The 15,130-nt window shown below is 34.3% G+C and overlaps 1 protein-coding gene across 5 annotated transcripts; it reads left to right on the top strand.

The window, feature by feature from the left end:
* Positions 1-988: 988 nt before the first annotated feature.
* hsp20 (protein lethal(2)essential for life) lies at positions 989-8,864 on the top strand. 5 transcript variants are annotated; one of them, XM_005190902.4, is made up of 3 exons: positions 989-1,149; positions 1,278-1,668; positions 8,424-8,864. In XM_005190902.4, the coding sequence occupies exons 2-3, from the start codon at positions 1,278-1,280 to the stop codon at positions 8,597-8,599; spliced, it is 567 nt and encodes a 188-aa protein (XP_005190959.1). In that variant the 5' UTR covers positions 989-1,149; the 3' UTR covers positions 8,600-8,864.
* The last annotated feature ends 6,266 nt before the right edge of the window (positions 8,865-15,130 follow it).

Here is a 15,130-nt window from a genome sequence, read left to right as displayed (position 1 = left end):
GTAATGTTATTTCGATTTTTGTATGCCAAATCGTGATACAATTTTGCGCCTGTTAACATAAAAGTTCCGCAACAGAGAGCGACTTGAGATAGTTCCTCTACTGTGTGTTTGCATATTCTTGACGCATAAATGTCTTATAATAACTTGTGACTCTTCTTCTTCCAGCAGCAATTAGCTGTTTTTGATTTCCCGAGGATCCAATCTCTTACAGTTTTCCTACAAAAGGAAACAAAATTACCTTGATCTCTGAGAATGTATTTGCTGAAAAGTATCCTGACAGGCATAAATATGAAATGCAACATGTTAAAAGTCGTTAAGTTTGGCTGGGCCGAAGTAAGACCATCGATAGGAACATTTGGGCTAAGCCCAATTCGTTTAAACCCTTTGAGATACAGAATATCGGGTGGTTATGCCAACACGTGGACGTATATATTTAACACTTATTTTTTTTATTGTTTACAGAACATAATATACCGAATCCCAAACAATTCCGTTGAATTGTGAAATTGTATTTCTTTTATCTTTTAGTGATATTTCCACAAGTACTAATGCTTTTCTTTTATAAATTTCAAGAGAATGTAATTTTTTGAAAATATTCCCCATAAACATACAATCGCCCAAAAGGAGAAACGCAACAGAAACGTTTAGCTCTATTTTCCGTTTTAGCACATTATCCATAGGTCAGATATTCTGAATTCTACAACATTTTAAACACTTAAGATAATTCATCTGTCATTCTAATAACGTAAACACCGTGTTATTATACACCAATCGCCATTAATATACGATGAGTATTACTATTTTTACGCATTCTCCGATGGCCAATCTCGAACTCGCAATCTTCGGTTTTTATTTTGACACGCCCATTCTGTGAATGGGGACGATTGAAAAGTTTTATGTGTCATTTTCTATAATTAGAAATTGTCTTTTGCTTCTGTGGAAGGTACACTCTATTATTTGCGCCTATGACTCGCTATTTGGTTGATGTTCTCGAAATAATGCTTGGCGTGTTGTAGATTGTATCGTTGCTGACGAAACTATTCTAATATAAATTTGTTGGATTTTTTCTTGAGAAATTATTAGCAACGGAAAAGCGAACGTTGAAACAACCGTATCGAGAAAAATTACCTTGGAAGGAAAACATCAAAGGTAAATATCGAGGTGAGATCTGCACGAATTGACATATTTCTTGCCATCTTGCTTTTAATATTTAGTTTTTGATAACATTTGCTGATACTATCAGTTTGTTATTTTGTTTATTTCTTTGTCTGCTGTAGATGTCCGTAGTGCCCCTAATGTTCCGTGATTGGTGGGATGAACTTGAATTTCCAACGCGCACTTCGCGCCTTCTGGATCAACACTTCGGCATGGGCTTGAAGCGAGACGATTTGATGTCATCTATATGGAATAGTCGTCCAACAGTGTTACGATCTGGCTATTTGCGACCATGGCAACGCACATCTGGTTTGCAAAAGCAGGATTCGGGATCCACCCTCAACATCAACGACGAGAAGTTCGAAGTCATTCTAGATGTGCAACAATTCTCTCCGAATGAGATTAGTGTCAAAGTAACAGATAAGTTTGTGATTGTTGAAGCAAAACACGAAGAGAAACAGGACGAACACGGCTTCGTATCGAGACAATTTACCAGACGTTATATGCTGCCCAGTGAGTATTAAATATGTATGTAGGGCGATGGTGTACCCAAAATTCAGTGAAAAAAATTATTTCGAATTTGTCTTGCACTCCGTAAAAATACAAGTTGTGCTTACCCGTGGTCATAGCTAGTAAATAGGTAGAATATTTTTTACACCGCGTTACTTAGATGGTTTCTTTGGATATGCGTTAAATAAATTACCTTAAACGCGAAATATAAGCGTCTGTGTAAATAAGGCTCAAAACTCTTAATGTTCCAAACCTTCATTCAATCATATATTTATTCATGTTGTGTTAGCATACTTTTTTAGTGGGAAAACAAGTAAAGAATGGAATTGTTAAGTTCACTTTTAGAAAAGAGTTTTGTCAAGATCGTTGTTATGGTATGTGAAATCTGCTTTATTAAAAACAATTAAAAAAGCTATAAGTTCGGCTGGCCGAACTTTGAATACCCTCCACCATGTGGAACGAATTTGGCAATTTTCAAAAAAAAAAAAATCTTAAAAATACCGAATGTAGCCGTTATATTTGGGTCTATACTATGAAGTAGACCTGCATAGGCAACATTTCTCATAAGCCATAACAATATTCAAATGCGAAATTTGAAAAAATTGGTGAATAATGTCGCTAAAATCATCAAAATACCGAATAAACAGAGGTACCATTATATAGGTAACATTATATTATATAGAGGTACCATTATATTATATAGTAAAACGTGGATCTGAACAGACAATTTTCTGTAGGCTGTAGTATCCATTACGATCTTCAAATACCAATTTTGAAACAATTCCGGCGAATAATGTCGCTAAAATCACCAAAATACCAAATACCGGGAGGTGCCGTTATATTGGGTCCATACGAAGACGTGGACCTGCACAGACAATTTTCTGTCTTAGGCTGTAGTATCCATTACGAACTTCAGATATCAAATTTGAAACATTTCCGGTGAATAATGTCGCTAAAATCATCATATCGTGGCTATACGAGGACATGGACCTGCACAGACAATTTTCTGTCATAGGCTGTAATATTCATTATGAACTTCAAATACCAAACTTTACACATTTCCGCTGAATAATGTCGCTTAAATTAGTAAAATACCGAAAATAGGAAGGTATCATTATATGCGGGCTATACCAAAACGTGGACCTATATGGCCCATCTTCAATACCAAAAGTCCTGCAGACATAATATACATTTGAGTAAAATTTTTTCAAACTACTTCATTTCGTTCGGAAGCCAGAGTGATTTCCACAGACGAACAGACGGACGGGCATCGCTAAGTCGACATAGAATTTTATGCTGATCAACCATATTCCAAATTCAGTAACACAACTACAGTGTACATGAAGTCTGCAACAAAAGACAACTAATCATTGTCATAGAAATTTTGTTTCTGATGTACATTTTTCGTTAAATATGCATAGATAATTTACTAGCTGGCCCGGTCCGTGTTGCCGGCCAGTAGGTTTTGTCTGTTATGCATATTTGTTAAAGCATATTATTCATAGATATGACTGATATGATGGCAAAATCAGGAGGTACCTTTATATGGGCACTACTCCGAAACATTGACCCACATTGAAATCTTTCTTCTAGATGACAAATAGAGGCCAAATCAAAAGTATAGCAGGGAAAATATAGCTTGTCAAACTGAAAAAAAATTCGCTTGATTTAAATAAGTAAAAATAGTTTTATCCACCTCATAATTGAGGGCAGAAAGATTTCAGAATAGTCAAATATAATTACTATTTTACATCCATTACAGTAAGATGGGAATTAATTATACCCTACAACACTATGTGTTGGGGGTATTATAAGTTTGATTGGCCCAAAAATTATGTAACACCACGAAATATTGATTTCCCACATAGGAAAGTATATATGGATCTTCCTATCTCGCCGAGCTGAGTCGATATAGCTATGTATGTCCGTCCGTCCGTCTGTCCGTCTGTCCATGTTAATTTGTAATCACTCTACAGGTCGCAATTATGGTCCGATCTTCACGAAATTTAAAATGGAGGTGGGGCTATGGTCAGAATAGAACCCTATTTCTTTTGGTGATGATCGCATAATATTTAGGGGTTGAAATGGACCAAAAACTGAAAAAAATCCTGATTTTGCACTTGCTCTACAGGTCGCAATTATAGACCAATCGACGCGGAATTTCGCATGTAGCTAGGGTTTAGGGCTGGCAAGAAGCCTACCTATTTGGGTGGTCATCGGATAATATTTAGCGGGTAAAATAGACAATATCTTTTTTGTTGAAAAAATTCAAAATTTTTCATTAAACCGCGAATATTTTAAATCCCGGCGAAATCACAAAGCCATGACAAGGTTACTTCTGATCTTTATATTGATGTTAACATCCAAAATATGTGCGATATATATGTTTACCAAAGAAGATATGCTTGAAAAATCTCTTATATGTCGAGAACGGCTGAACTGATTTCGACAGTTCTCATTAATTCAGAATGACCTCTTGGCAGGAAACATAAAACGTCGAAAAAAATCGCATAAAAATATCTCTCTAAAGATGAAAATATTGATTTTGTAAAATTTTTTCATATTTTTTTAATTTTGTCATATTTTTGGCATATTTTCATTTTGATTTGAACATTTGGTAATATTTCTACAGCTAACAAAACTAAGTAGTTAGAATATCAGGATATCATATACAGATCGCATTTATGGCCCGATCCTTACGAAATTTTGCATGGAGATAAGATGAGGGTCAGAATAAAAACCTATTCTTTTTGAAGATGATCGCCATATATTTAGGGGTTGAAATGGACCAAAAAACTGCAAAATTGTCAGCAGGTCGTAATTATGGGGGTTACCGGACATTGCAAAAGCCAAGCAGTTCTGGATGGCCATCCAAAAATATTCAATGTGTGAAGGAGTTTGCCAACTTTTGTAGACAAAATACGAAAATGTCCATTCCAGTGACTTTTTGGAGAATTCACAAATACAGGAAAGACGCACTTCTGACTATTTCGTTAAGGCGGATTTCGTTGAAGAATATAGTCAAATGTCTGTATCTGATATAGATGCGTTTCAGTCAAAAACCAATAATAAATGTTAATCTTTTGCCACTTCTGAGAGATTATAGGTCTTTGGGAAATATTGGTTCCAGATCTAGGAAGACCATTTAAGTGCAACATCTACCAATAAATTGGAAATGAGCAAATTAGTTTAAGTTGCTATTATTCGAAAATTAAAGAACGAAACCTGATGGTTTTCTTTTATTATTTGTCACAATATCTTGTGGAATTCTTTCGAGTATCTTGCCTATGTAAACTGTATCGTTTATTATAGTGTTGTAGGGTATTCAACGGTCGGCCCCGCTCGACTGTAGCCTTTGCTTACTTGTTTTCATCATAGTATAATTCAATGACGATTCAACAAATATTTGGTCCCGTGCTACACCCTTGTATTTGTAATTTGTTCATGTTTCCACAATTTATTTCATATAGAGTACATCCCAAATCTACGTTCCCAACCAATATTATCTTGGGGTTACAAATTCAGTAGAATACAAAATTTTCTTTTCCGACCACACATTAGATGTGAAAGTGGACTTGGGGATACTCCAATGTGGGGACTTTACTTAAATAAATTCCTATGTGGCAATTTCTGTATGATGGTTCCCTACCCCAGGGTAGCATAAATACAATTTTTTAGCCAAATCAATTGATGAATTTGGTCAAGACCAATATGGGCCCTACTCTGAAAATTTCAAAATTTATGCGAAGAGGTTCTCTACACCCTTAGAAACACAGATGCCAAATAAGGGCCAAAAAATGAAAAAAGTGACCAAGACGCCAAAAATAGCTCAAATCATACGATGGTTATATAAATATGAAATCGGGTATCGGTACCCTTATCCGTGAGTTCTGATCGATATCGTGATCTGCAAAAGCGGTTTAAGGTATCTTGAACGTTTGGGAAGAATTTCTGGAAGGATAGAAATCCTCTTCTTACTAAAAGTCCCATTCGTTCTACTATTTTGCACCCTTAAAATTTGGTATTTTACTGATTTTACTCCCAAAGTATTTTGCATTTTGAGCTCTCATTGGACGGATGATTGTCACATGAAAGAAGTAGGTCCATGCTTTGAAATGAGCCCCATTTGGCTTTTTCGGTCATTTTTGTTTGTTTAAATGTGTTCGCATCTTCCAGCTGAACTACGATGTAGGCCCTGGAGTTAAAAGGTAGATGTCAGTTGAAATCCTATTTCGCACTTATTTCATTTTTTTTGTGAAAAATTGTACATAGTGAAAAATTATTCTTTATTTTGTTCAAAAAAAAAAAAAAAAAAAAAAATACGCTGAATTCAATATGATAATACAAATTGAAAAAAAAAAAATGACAAAAGAAGAATAACAAATTGAAAAAATCTTCAACTTGTTCGCTGATTTTTTACAGCAAATGTTTAAATATCCTTACAAAGTTTGTCAATAGAATGTATTATTATTTTAAAATTCGATTCCATTGAATTTTTTTTTGATATTTTCCCGATTTGAGAATTTTTGCACATAGTTCGGTACTACACTTCCATGTAACCCGCCATCAATTTCAGTTCTCAAGAAATCAAGTCAATGAAATAAATTGGTATTAATATTCGAATTCAAAAATAAACAAGTAAGCAAAGGCTACAGTCGAGCGGGGCCGACCGTTGAATACCCTACAACACTATAATAAACGATACAGTTTATATAGGCGAGATACTCGAAAGAATTCCACAAGATATTGTGACAAATAATAAAAGAAAGCCATCAGGTTTCGTTCTCTAATTTTCGAATAATAGCAACTTCAACTAATTTGCTCATTTCCAATTTATTAGTAGATGTTGCACTTAAATGGTCTTCCTAAATCTGGAACCAATATTTCCCAAAGACCTATAATTTCTTAGAAGTGGCAAAAGATTAACATTTATTGGTTTTTGACTGAAACGCATCTATATGAGATACAGACATTTGACTATATTCGTTAACGAAATAGTCAGAAGTGCGTCTTTCCTGTATTTGTGAATTCTCGAAAAAGTCTCTGGAATGGACATTTTCGTATTTTGTCTACAAAAGTTGGCAAACTATTCCACACATTGAATATTTTTGGATGGCCATCCAAAACTGCTTGGCTTTTGCAATGTCCGGTAACCCCCTTTCAAATGTGCGTGAGGATCGGGCGATAATTATGACCTGCCGACAATTTTGCAGTTTTTTTGGTCCATTTCAACCCCTAAATATATGGCGATCATCTCCAAAAAGAGTAGGCTTATATTCTGACCCTCATCTGATCCCCATGCAAAATTTCATTAGGATCGGGCCATAAATGCGATCTGTACATGATATCCTGATATCCTAACTACTTAGTTTTGTTAGCTGTAGAAATATTACCAAATGTTTAATTCAAAATGAAAATATGCCAAAAATATGACAAAATTGAAAAAATATGAGAAAATTTTACAAAATCAATATTTTCATCTTTAGAGAGATGTTTTTATGCGATTTTTTTAGACGTTTTTTCTTTCCTGCCAAGAGGTCATTCTGAATTAATGAGAACTGTCGAAATCAGTTCAGCCGTTCTCGACATATAAGAGATCTTTCAAGCATATCTTCTTTGATAGATCAATATATCGCACGTATTGTGCTATATATCCGATTAGTTGGATGTTAACATCAATGTAAAGATCAGAAGTAACCTTGTCATGGCTTTGTGATTTCGCCGGGATTTAAAATATTCGCGGTTTAATGAAAAATTTTGAATTTTTTCAACACAAAATATATGGCCTATTTTACCCGCTAAATATTATGCGATGACCACCCAAATTGGTAGGCTTCTTCCCCGTCCTAAACTCTAGCTACATGCGAAATTCCACGTCGATTGGTCTATAATTGCGACCTGTATAGCTACTGCAAAATCCGACATTTTTTCAGTATTTGGTCCATTTCAACCCCTATACATTTGGCGATCATCTCAAAAAGAAATAGGGTTCTATTCTGGCCCGACCCCGACCTCCACTCCAAATTTCGTGAAGATCGGGCCATAATTGCGACCTGTAGAGTGATTACAAATTAACATGGACAGACGGACAGACGGACAGACGGACGGACGGACATACATAGCTAGATCGACTCAGCTCGGCGAGCTAGGATGATCCATATATACTTTCCTATGTGGGAAACCAATATTTCGTGGTGTTACATAATTTTTGGCCCAATCAAACTTATAATACCCCCAACACATAGTGTTGTAGGGTATAAATATAAAAAACACTACAAATGTACATTAAAAAAAGTAAGTCAAAATGAAAAAAAAAAAAATCATGCAAAATAAAACATTACTATTGTACATTTCAAAAGTCAAAATGAAAATTTTAATATATCTTACGCGATTTTTTTTTTTTTTTGATATTATCGTTTTCGGACAGGAGACGATTCCGAATTTGTATGAAGTTAAAATCAGTCCAGAGGTTCTTAAGTTATAAGCGTAGTAACTAACACAACTTTCTTTTATATATATAGAGTTGAAAATGGGAGTAGAATTAATTATTAAAATTTTTTAATTGGAAACAAAACAAAGTTTTTGGCACGAATTTGAAAAAGGATATTCTGGGAAAATATACCTAATCTTATCTCTTAAATAAGGAGATTGTATTTCAACAATAGTGCTAAATTTGTTTGGTACAATGTCGTCTGCATTTTTTGAGAAACAACAATGCAAACATTATATTGAACTCCCACAAAAATTATTTATTTTAGGTGACGTCAATCCCGATTCTGTGACATCATCCTTGTCGTCCGATGGTCTCCTGACTGTAACTGCACCCATGAAGAAATTGCCTCCTCCGGCTACTGAACGAGTAGTACCGATTTCGCAAACTGGACCCTCGTCTAAAGAAGATAAAGAAAAGAAGGTTGAGACTACTACTGCCTAAATGGGACTATAATCAAAATCATTGAGACTACAACCAAAATTATTGTATAGACTGCTTCTTTTATACTTTTTTACAAACATTTTTGACTTTTGGCACCTGAATAACCTTTTTGTAACATGTATATTTGTACATTATTTAATTCAATAGAACAGGTTTGAGATTTATTTGTTGGAATAACTTAGCTATTTTGTTTTTCAAAATATGCATATCTACTTCTATTGTTGCTCTTCTAAAACAAATAATAAAAGTTCTGAATGAATAATAAGATGCATGCATACTATAGACATGTGGAACAGTTGCAATGTGGCTTAGTTTTTAGAATACAATCATTTTGTTAACAATCGGAAGAATTGCTGTTTAAAAAAAATAAAGCAACGGTCCTTTTGAGCTTCGCTACTTCGTTCATACCAAGACAGATGTATCGACAAGTGCCGGTAAAATTAGTTAGGTTAATTTATATGGGAACTATACGAACATTTTAACCTGTGTTGCAAACGAAATTACAAACTTGGTATAATAACAAGTAAAAAGACTTTAAAACCTTATAAAACTATATGGATTCAAATTTGTTCCACTTTTCAATACAGTAGCTGGAGCCATTGTATGGAGGCCATACCAAAACGGAAACCTATATAGAGAATTTTTTACAACAAGGATTAATTAATTACGACAAATAAATACCGAATTTCGTGGGTAAATGTGCCTAGAATTTTCAAAACACCAAATATCAGTGGGTATCGTTATATGGAAAACGTTGACCAGTAATTTTTTTGACACCGGTTGTAGAACCCATTATGGATTACAAGTACTAAATTGTATACAAATCTATTAGAATATGTGGCCTAAATCGTCAAAATACTGAATATCCGAAAGCACATATGCGCTACAGGAAAACGTGGACATAAATATTCAATGTTCTGGTACCGGAGCCAGAACCCTTTACGAACTACAGATACAAATTTTTAGGCAAATCTGTGGTAAAATGTGGCTACAACCATGATACAATAAAAATGTAAGGTAGAGCTACCAGCTGATTACAATTTTTTTTCTAAGTGTGCCCGACTTCTGCCACTTTTGTGTATGCATTTATTATTTTGAAAAAAAACAAGTAAGCAAAGGGTACAGTCGAGCGGGGCCGACCGTTAAATACCCTACAACACTATAATAAATGATACAGTTTATATAGGCCAGATACTCGAAAGAATTCCACAAGATATTGTGACAAATAATTAAAGAAAACCATCAGGTTTCGTTCTCTAATTTTCGAATAATAGAAACTTGAACTAATTTGCTCATTTCCATTTTATAGGTAGATGTTGCACGTAAATGGTCTTCCTAGATCTGGAACCAATATTTCCCAAAGACCTATAATCTCTCAGAAGTGGCAAAAGATTAACATTTATTATTGGTTTTTGACTAAAACGCATCTATATGAGATACAGACATCTATATGAGATACAGACATGGCCATCTAGAACTATTTGGCTTTTGCAATGTCCGGTAACCTCCATTCAAATATGCGTGAGGATCGGGCGATAATTACGACCTGCTGACAATTTTGCAGATTTTTGGTCCATTTCAACCCCTAAATATATAACGATTATCTCCAAAAAGAGTAGGCTTCTATTCTGACCCTCATCTTATCCCCATGCAAAATTTCGTAAGGATCGGGTCATAAATGCGACCTGTATATGATATCCTGATATCCTAACTACTTAGTTTTGTTAGCTGTAGAAATATTACCAAATGTTTAATTCAAAATGAAAATATGCCAAAAATATGACAAAATTGAAAAAATATGAGAAAATATTACAAAATCAATATTTTCATCTTTAGAGAGATATTTTTATGCGATTTTTTAGACGTTTTTTCTTTCCTTCCAAGAGGCCATTCTGAATTAATGAGAACTTTCCGCTAAATATTATCCGATGACCACCCAAATTGGTAGGCTTCTTCCCCGCCCTAAACTTAGGATCATATTTTTGAGAGAATATCCAGGCATTTCATTCAACCTTCGCACTATTTGACTCATTTTAAAAAATTAACAGAAAATATCAATTAAAACCACTTGTCTGACAGAAAGCGGACATAGCCTCAGGGCTGTATTTCTGTAGTTTTATGAAGCTGTTCTACCTTCTTATTGTACCATGGCTACAACTATAAAAATATCGAATATCGGGATACATACAATGTTTCGCCATCGAAGCTAGACCCCATTATGAACTACATTTCACTATATCTATATTTTTCAACACCAACTATCCTAGACATAATACAAACTACAATGCGAAATTTTCTAGGTCAAATGACAAACGGAATGACAAATTTAATATACCCTCCTTCATAAGGTGGAGGGTATATAAATCAAAGTAATTAATGAAACAACATTGTGGGCATGACATAATTACAGAGTGTAGAACAAAGCTATCTCCTAAATACAAATGTTTCCTTTTGGTGCCCCTATTCTGCCAAAACATATACACAGTTTGAATATTTGTGTATATTGTTTTGAATAAATAATAAATAATAAACTTTAACGGGCAACAAAATGTATAATTTGGGGATTAGACAATATTGTCCTATCTTGTATTCAAAATTTTGGAAAACCCCCCGATATTTCATTCATGTCTTGTGAGTTTTCCTCAATATAATAATTCTGTGAAAAAATATAAAATAAACAAAACCAATTGTTGCACGTTTTAAAGTCTATTTAAGACAATGAGACTCCAGTACAGAGTTGCATTTTCCTACTTTATTTGAAGTTGAGCAACCTTTCTGATTGAGCTATTATTGTGGGCAAGTATTTGATTTTGCAAAAAAATGTATTTACCCTCCTATATTTTAACAAGTAAAAAAGCTGTAAGTTCGGCCGGGACGAACTTTGAATACCCTCCACCATTTGGTACAAATTTGGCAATTTTCAAAAAAATAAAATCCGTTAAAAATTCTGTTAAAATCTTAAAAATAACGAATATAGCCGTATATAAGGGTCTGTAAGACGACGTGGACCTGCATAGGCAACTTTTGTCACAAGCTATTGCAATATTCAAATGCGAAACTTGAAAAAAATCTGTTTATAATGTAGCTAAAATCATCAAAATTCCGAATATAGGGAAGAACCATGGGAGTTGTAAAACGTGGACCTGCACAGACAATTTTTTGTCATAGGCTGTAGTAACCATTACGAACTTCAAATGCGAAATTTGAAATAATTCCGGTAAATAATGTCGCTAAAATCATCAGAATACCGAATATCAGGAGGTATTGTTATATGGGGCTATACAATGAAGTGGACCTACGTGGCCCATTTTCTGTTTTATGCTGTAGTATCTATTACGAACTTCAAATACCAAATTTGAAACCATTCTGGTAAATAATGTCGCTAAAATCATCAGAATACCGAATATCGGGGGGTACCGTTACATAGGGGCTATACGAACAAGTGAACCTACATGGCCCATTTTCTGTTTTATGTTGTAGTATCTATTACGAACTCCAATTACCAAATTTGAAACAATTCCGGTGAATAATGTCGCTAAAATCATCAAAATACCGAATATCGGGAGGTACCGTTATATGGGAGCTATACGAAGAAGTGGACCTACATGACCCATTTTCTTTTTTATGCTGTAGTGTCTACTACGAACTTCAAATACCAAATTTGAAACAATTCCAGGAAATCGGGAATTGTTTCAAAGTTGGTACCGTTATAAAGGGGTTATACGAAATGTATATTTCGAGGTGTTACAAACGGAATGACAAACTTAATATACCCTCCATACTATGGTGGAAGGTATAAAAAGTACCACACATATTTTATTGTTATTAGAAATTTAACAATATTCTGTTGAAAATGTAGTTAAAATTATCGAAATACCGAATATTAGGTGCTACCGTTATAATGAAACGTGAATATCCATACATAATTAGCTGTCATAACCTATGAGTTATTGCGAACTCCAAGTACCAAATTTTAAACTATTTCGTTAAAAAACTAAAATGATTATCGTTCGGTCCCACGCCTCTCACACCCGCCCCTGCCGACCGAGGGGGCAACCTCCCTATAACGTAGAGAGCGCGTACACACCAAAGTCCGGACCAAGGCGGGTTAGCAATGGTTTTACACCGGCTACAGAAACTACATCAGCCAGTGGTTAAAATACAAAAGACATTTTAAAAGTCACACACAGATTAGTAAACATAAATTTACAAAGCAACAATCTACAAGCACTGCGCATTGGCCACGTCTACTGTTCCGCATAGGGATTGTAGATCAGATGCCAGATGATCAAGCAGCTTGATGAAGTAAAACAAACATTATATAACATGTACATCTGGTGCTCAAAGGCGAAGTTCTACTGGTTCCGCGGAGGGAGTTGTAGATAATATGCCGTAAAAATGAGCTTATAGAGTTAAGAAGTCATAAATATAAGGTTACATAAACAAAATATTAGCATAGACATAGCACAACAAAAATTACATATGCAGAATACAATTTTTTATTGTGTTCAAGGGACTATATAAGCAAATAGTGTTACATAAACTGTTATAAATTACACAAAGTGATCTCAGTGGGCTATTAAGTTCATAATTTCTTCTTGCTATGGACAATTTTAACGGTTCAAAATTGCGAGTTCTACGAAAGGGAACATTATAGTTTATTTCACCAGTGAGAAAAGGGGAATCAATCAATCCACGTAATAATTTTATGATAAATAATGCTCTTAACATAAAACGTCTTTTTTCAAGAGTTGGAAGATCGATTAACATTAAACGACTCTCGTATGGCGGAAGAAGTTCAGAGGGGTTCCAATTTAAACCACGCAAAGCGAAAATTAAAAACTGAATTTGTACCGATTCAATTTTATCAGAATAATATTTATAAAATGGACTCCATAATATACATCCATATTCTAATACTGGACGAACTAGACTAACAAACAATCTTTTGGTTACGTAAGGGTCATTAAACTCTTTTGACCAACGCTTGATAAAGCCTAGTAAAGATTTAGCTTTATAAACACAAGAATCAATGTGTAAATGAAACCGTAGCTTAGGATCTAAGATTACGCCCAAATCAACGAAAGATTCAACATTATCCAATTTATAAGAGCCAATATAATAGTTAGATAGTAATGGCTGATTTCGAAATAGCGACAATTTTTTGCATTTTTTTAGATTAAGAGACATACCATTCGCACTACACCAATTTACGAAGGTGTCTAAATCATATTGTAATGAAATTGCATCGTTAAGTGAGTTAATGTGAAGAAACAGTTTCACATCATCAGCGTACATCAGAATTTTAGAAAAACGAATAATTTTCGGAAGATCGTTCAGGTAAAGAACAAATAGTAGTGGACCCAAGTGACTTCCCTGCGGTACACCAGATGAAACATAAATATTTTTCGAAGATGTATCATTAAAGAGAACCTTTTAGGTGCGACATTCTAAATAGGAGGATATCCAGTTTAACAGTGATGTTGGGAAACCCATTAGATCTAATTTAAGGAGCAATAACTTGTGCACTACCGTATCAAAAGCTTCTAAAATCCGTATAAATTACATCAGTCTGCTGTTTACTAGCAAAACCGCTATGTACATGACAAACAAATTCTAAGAGATTAGTTATTGTAGATCTACCTTTCATGAATCCATGTTGAAAAGGTGAAATTATAGATTTTAGGTAGTGAGATATCCTACGTGAAACTAAAAGTTCGAAGAGTTTGGGAATAGCGCTTAATTTAGCGATACATCTATAATTATCGACTAAACTCCTATTTCCTGATTTATGAAGAGGAATGACAAAGCTCGACCTCCAGTAACATGGAAAATAACCTTTCATTAGGGAAAAATTAAAAATTTTAGTGAGCGGCACGTGAAGCACATCAGCACAAGATTTTAGAATAAACGTTGGAACGCCATCAGGACCAGGGGAGAACGAAGAACGTAATGCTTTTAACCCAGAAAAAACTTCATCTTCTGTTAGGATAATACGAGGAAAATAGTTTAGTTTCTCGATATTGTAGTTATAAACACCGTTAAAAGTGTTCGACGTATAAGATGATTGAAAAAAATCGGCAAATAAATTAGCAATATCTAAGTTATCACTAGATTCAATACTACCAAATTTCATACGACTTGGAAATTTTTGTGCTTTCTTTTTAGAATTTACAAATTTGAAAAAGTTTTTGCGATTATGCAACAAGTTTTGTCTCATTTTTATTAAATGTTGAGAATAACATTTGGAATTTTCAGAGTTGTATTTATGCCTTGCAGAAGAATACTTTGAATAGTTCAATGCCGTATTCGATTTTTTAAATTTTTTGAACAATCTACTTTTTAAATTGCGCAAACGTCTCAGTGCAGGCGTAAACCAAGCGAATTAGATAAAGCGGAATTAAGTTGCTCGTAGAATGTTGAGACACTGGAGTCAATGTCGTCACTTATACGCCATATAGTGTTTGATAGAAGAGTGCGAAGTTCAATAAGGTTTGTTTTTCCAAAGTTACGCCTTTTAATTAAAGCATT

The sequence above is a fragment of the Musca domestica genome, unplaced genomic scaffold (assembly GCF_030504385.1).
Source record: "Musca domestica strain aabys unplaced genomic scaffold, Musca_domestica.polishedcontigs.V.1.1 10, whole genome shotgun sequence".
In the NCBI taxonomy this organism is placed as follows: domain Eukaryota; kingdom Metazoa; phylum Arthropoda; class Insecta; order Diptera; family Muscidae; genus Musca; species Musca domestica.
Note: the sequence above shows the minus strand (reverse complement) of the source record. Positions and strands in the feature narration are given on the sequence as shown.

Excerpts from the sequence above, each read along its gene's own strand:
- hsp20 (XM_005190902.4), top strand. The coding sequence starts at position 1,278 with ATGTCCGTAGTGCCCCTAATGTTCCGTGATTGGTGGGATGAACTTGAA. Across the intron at positions 1,669-8,423 it reads CAGACGTTATATGCTGCCCA|GTGACGTCAATCCCGATTCT; the intron begins GTGAGTATTAAA and ends TATTTATTTTAG.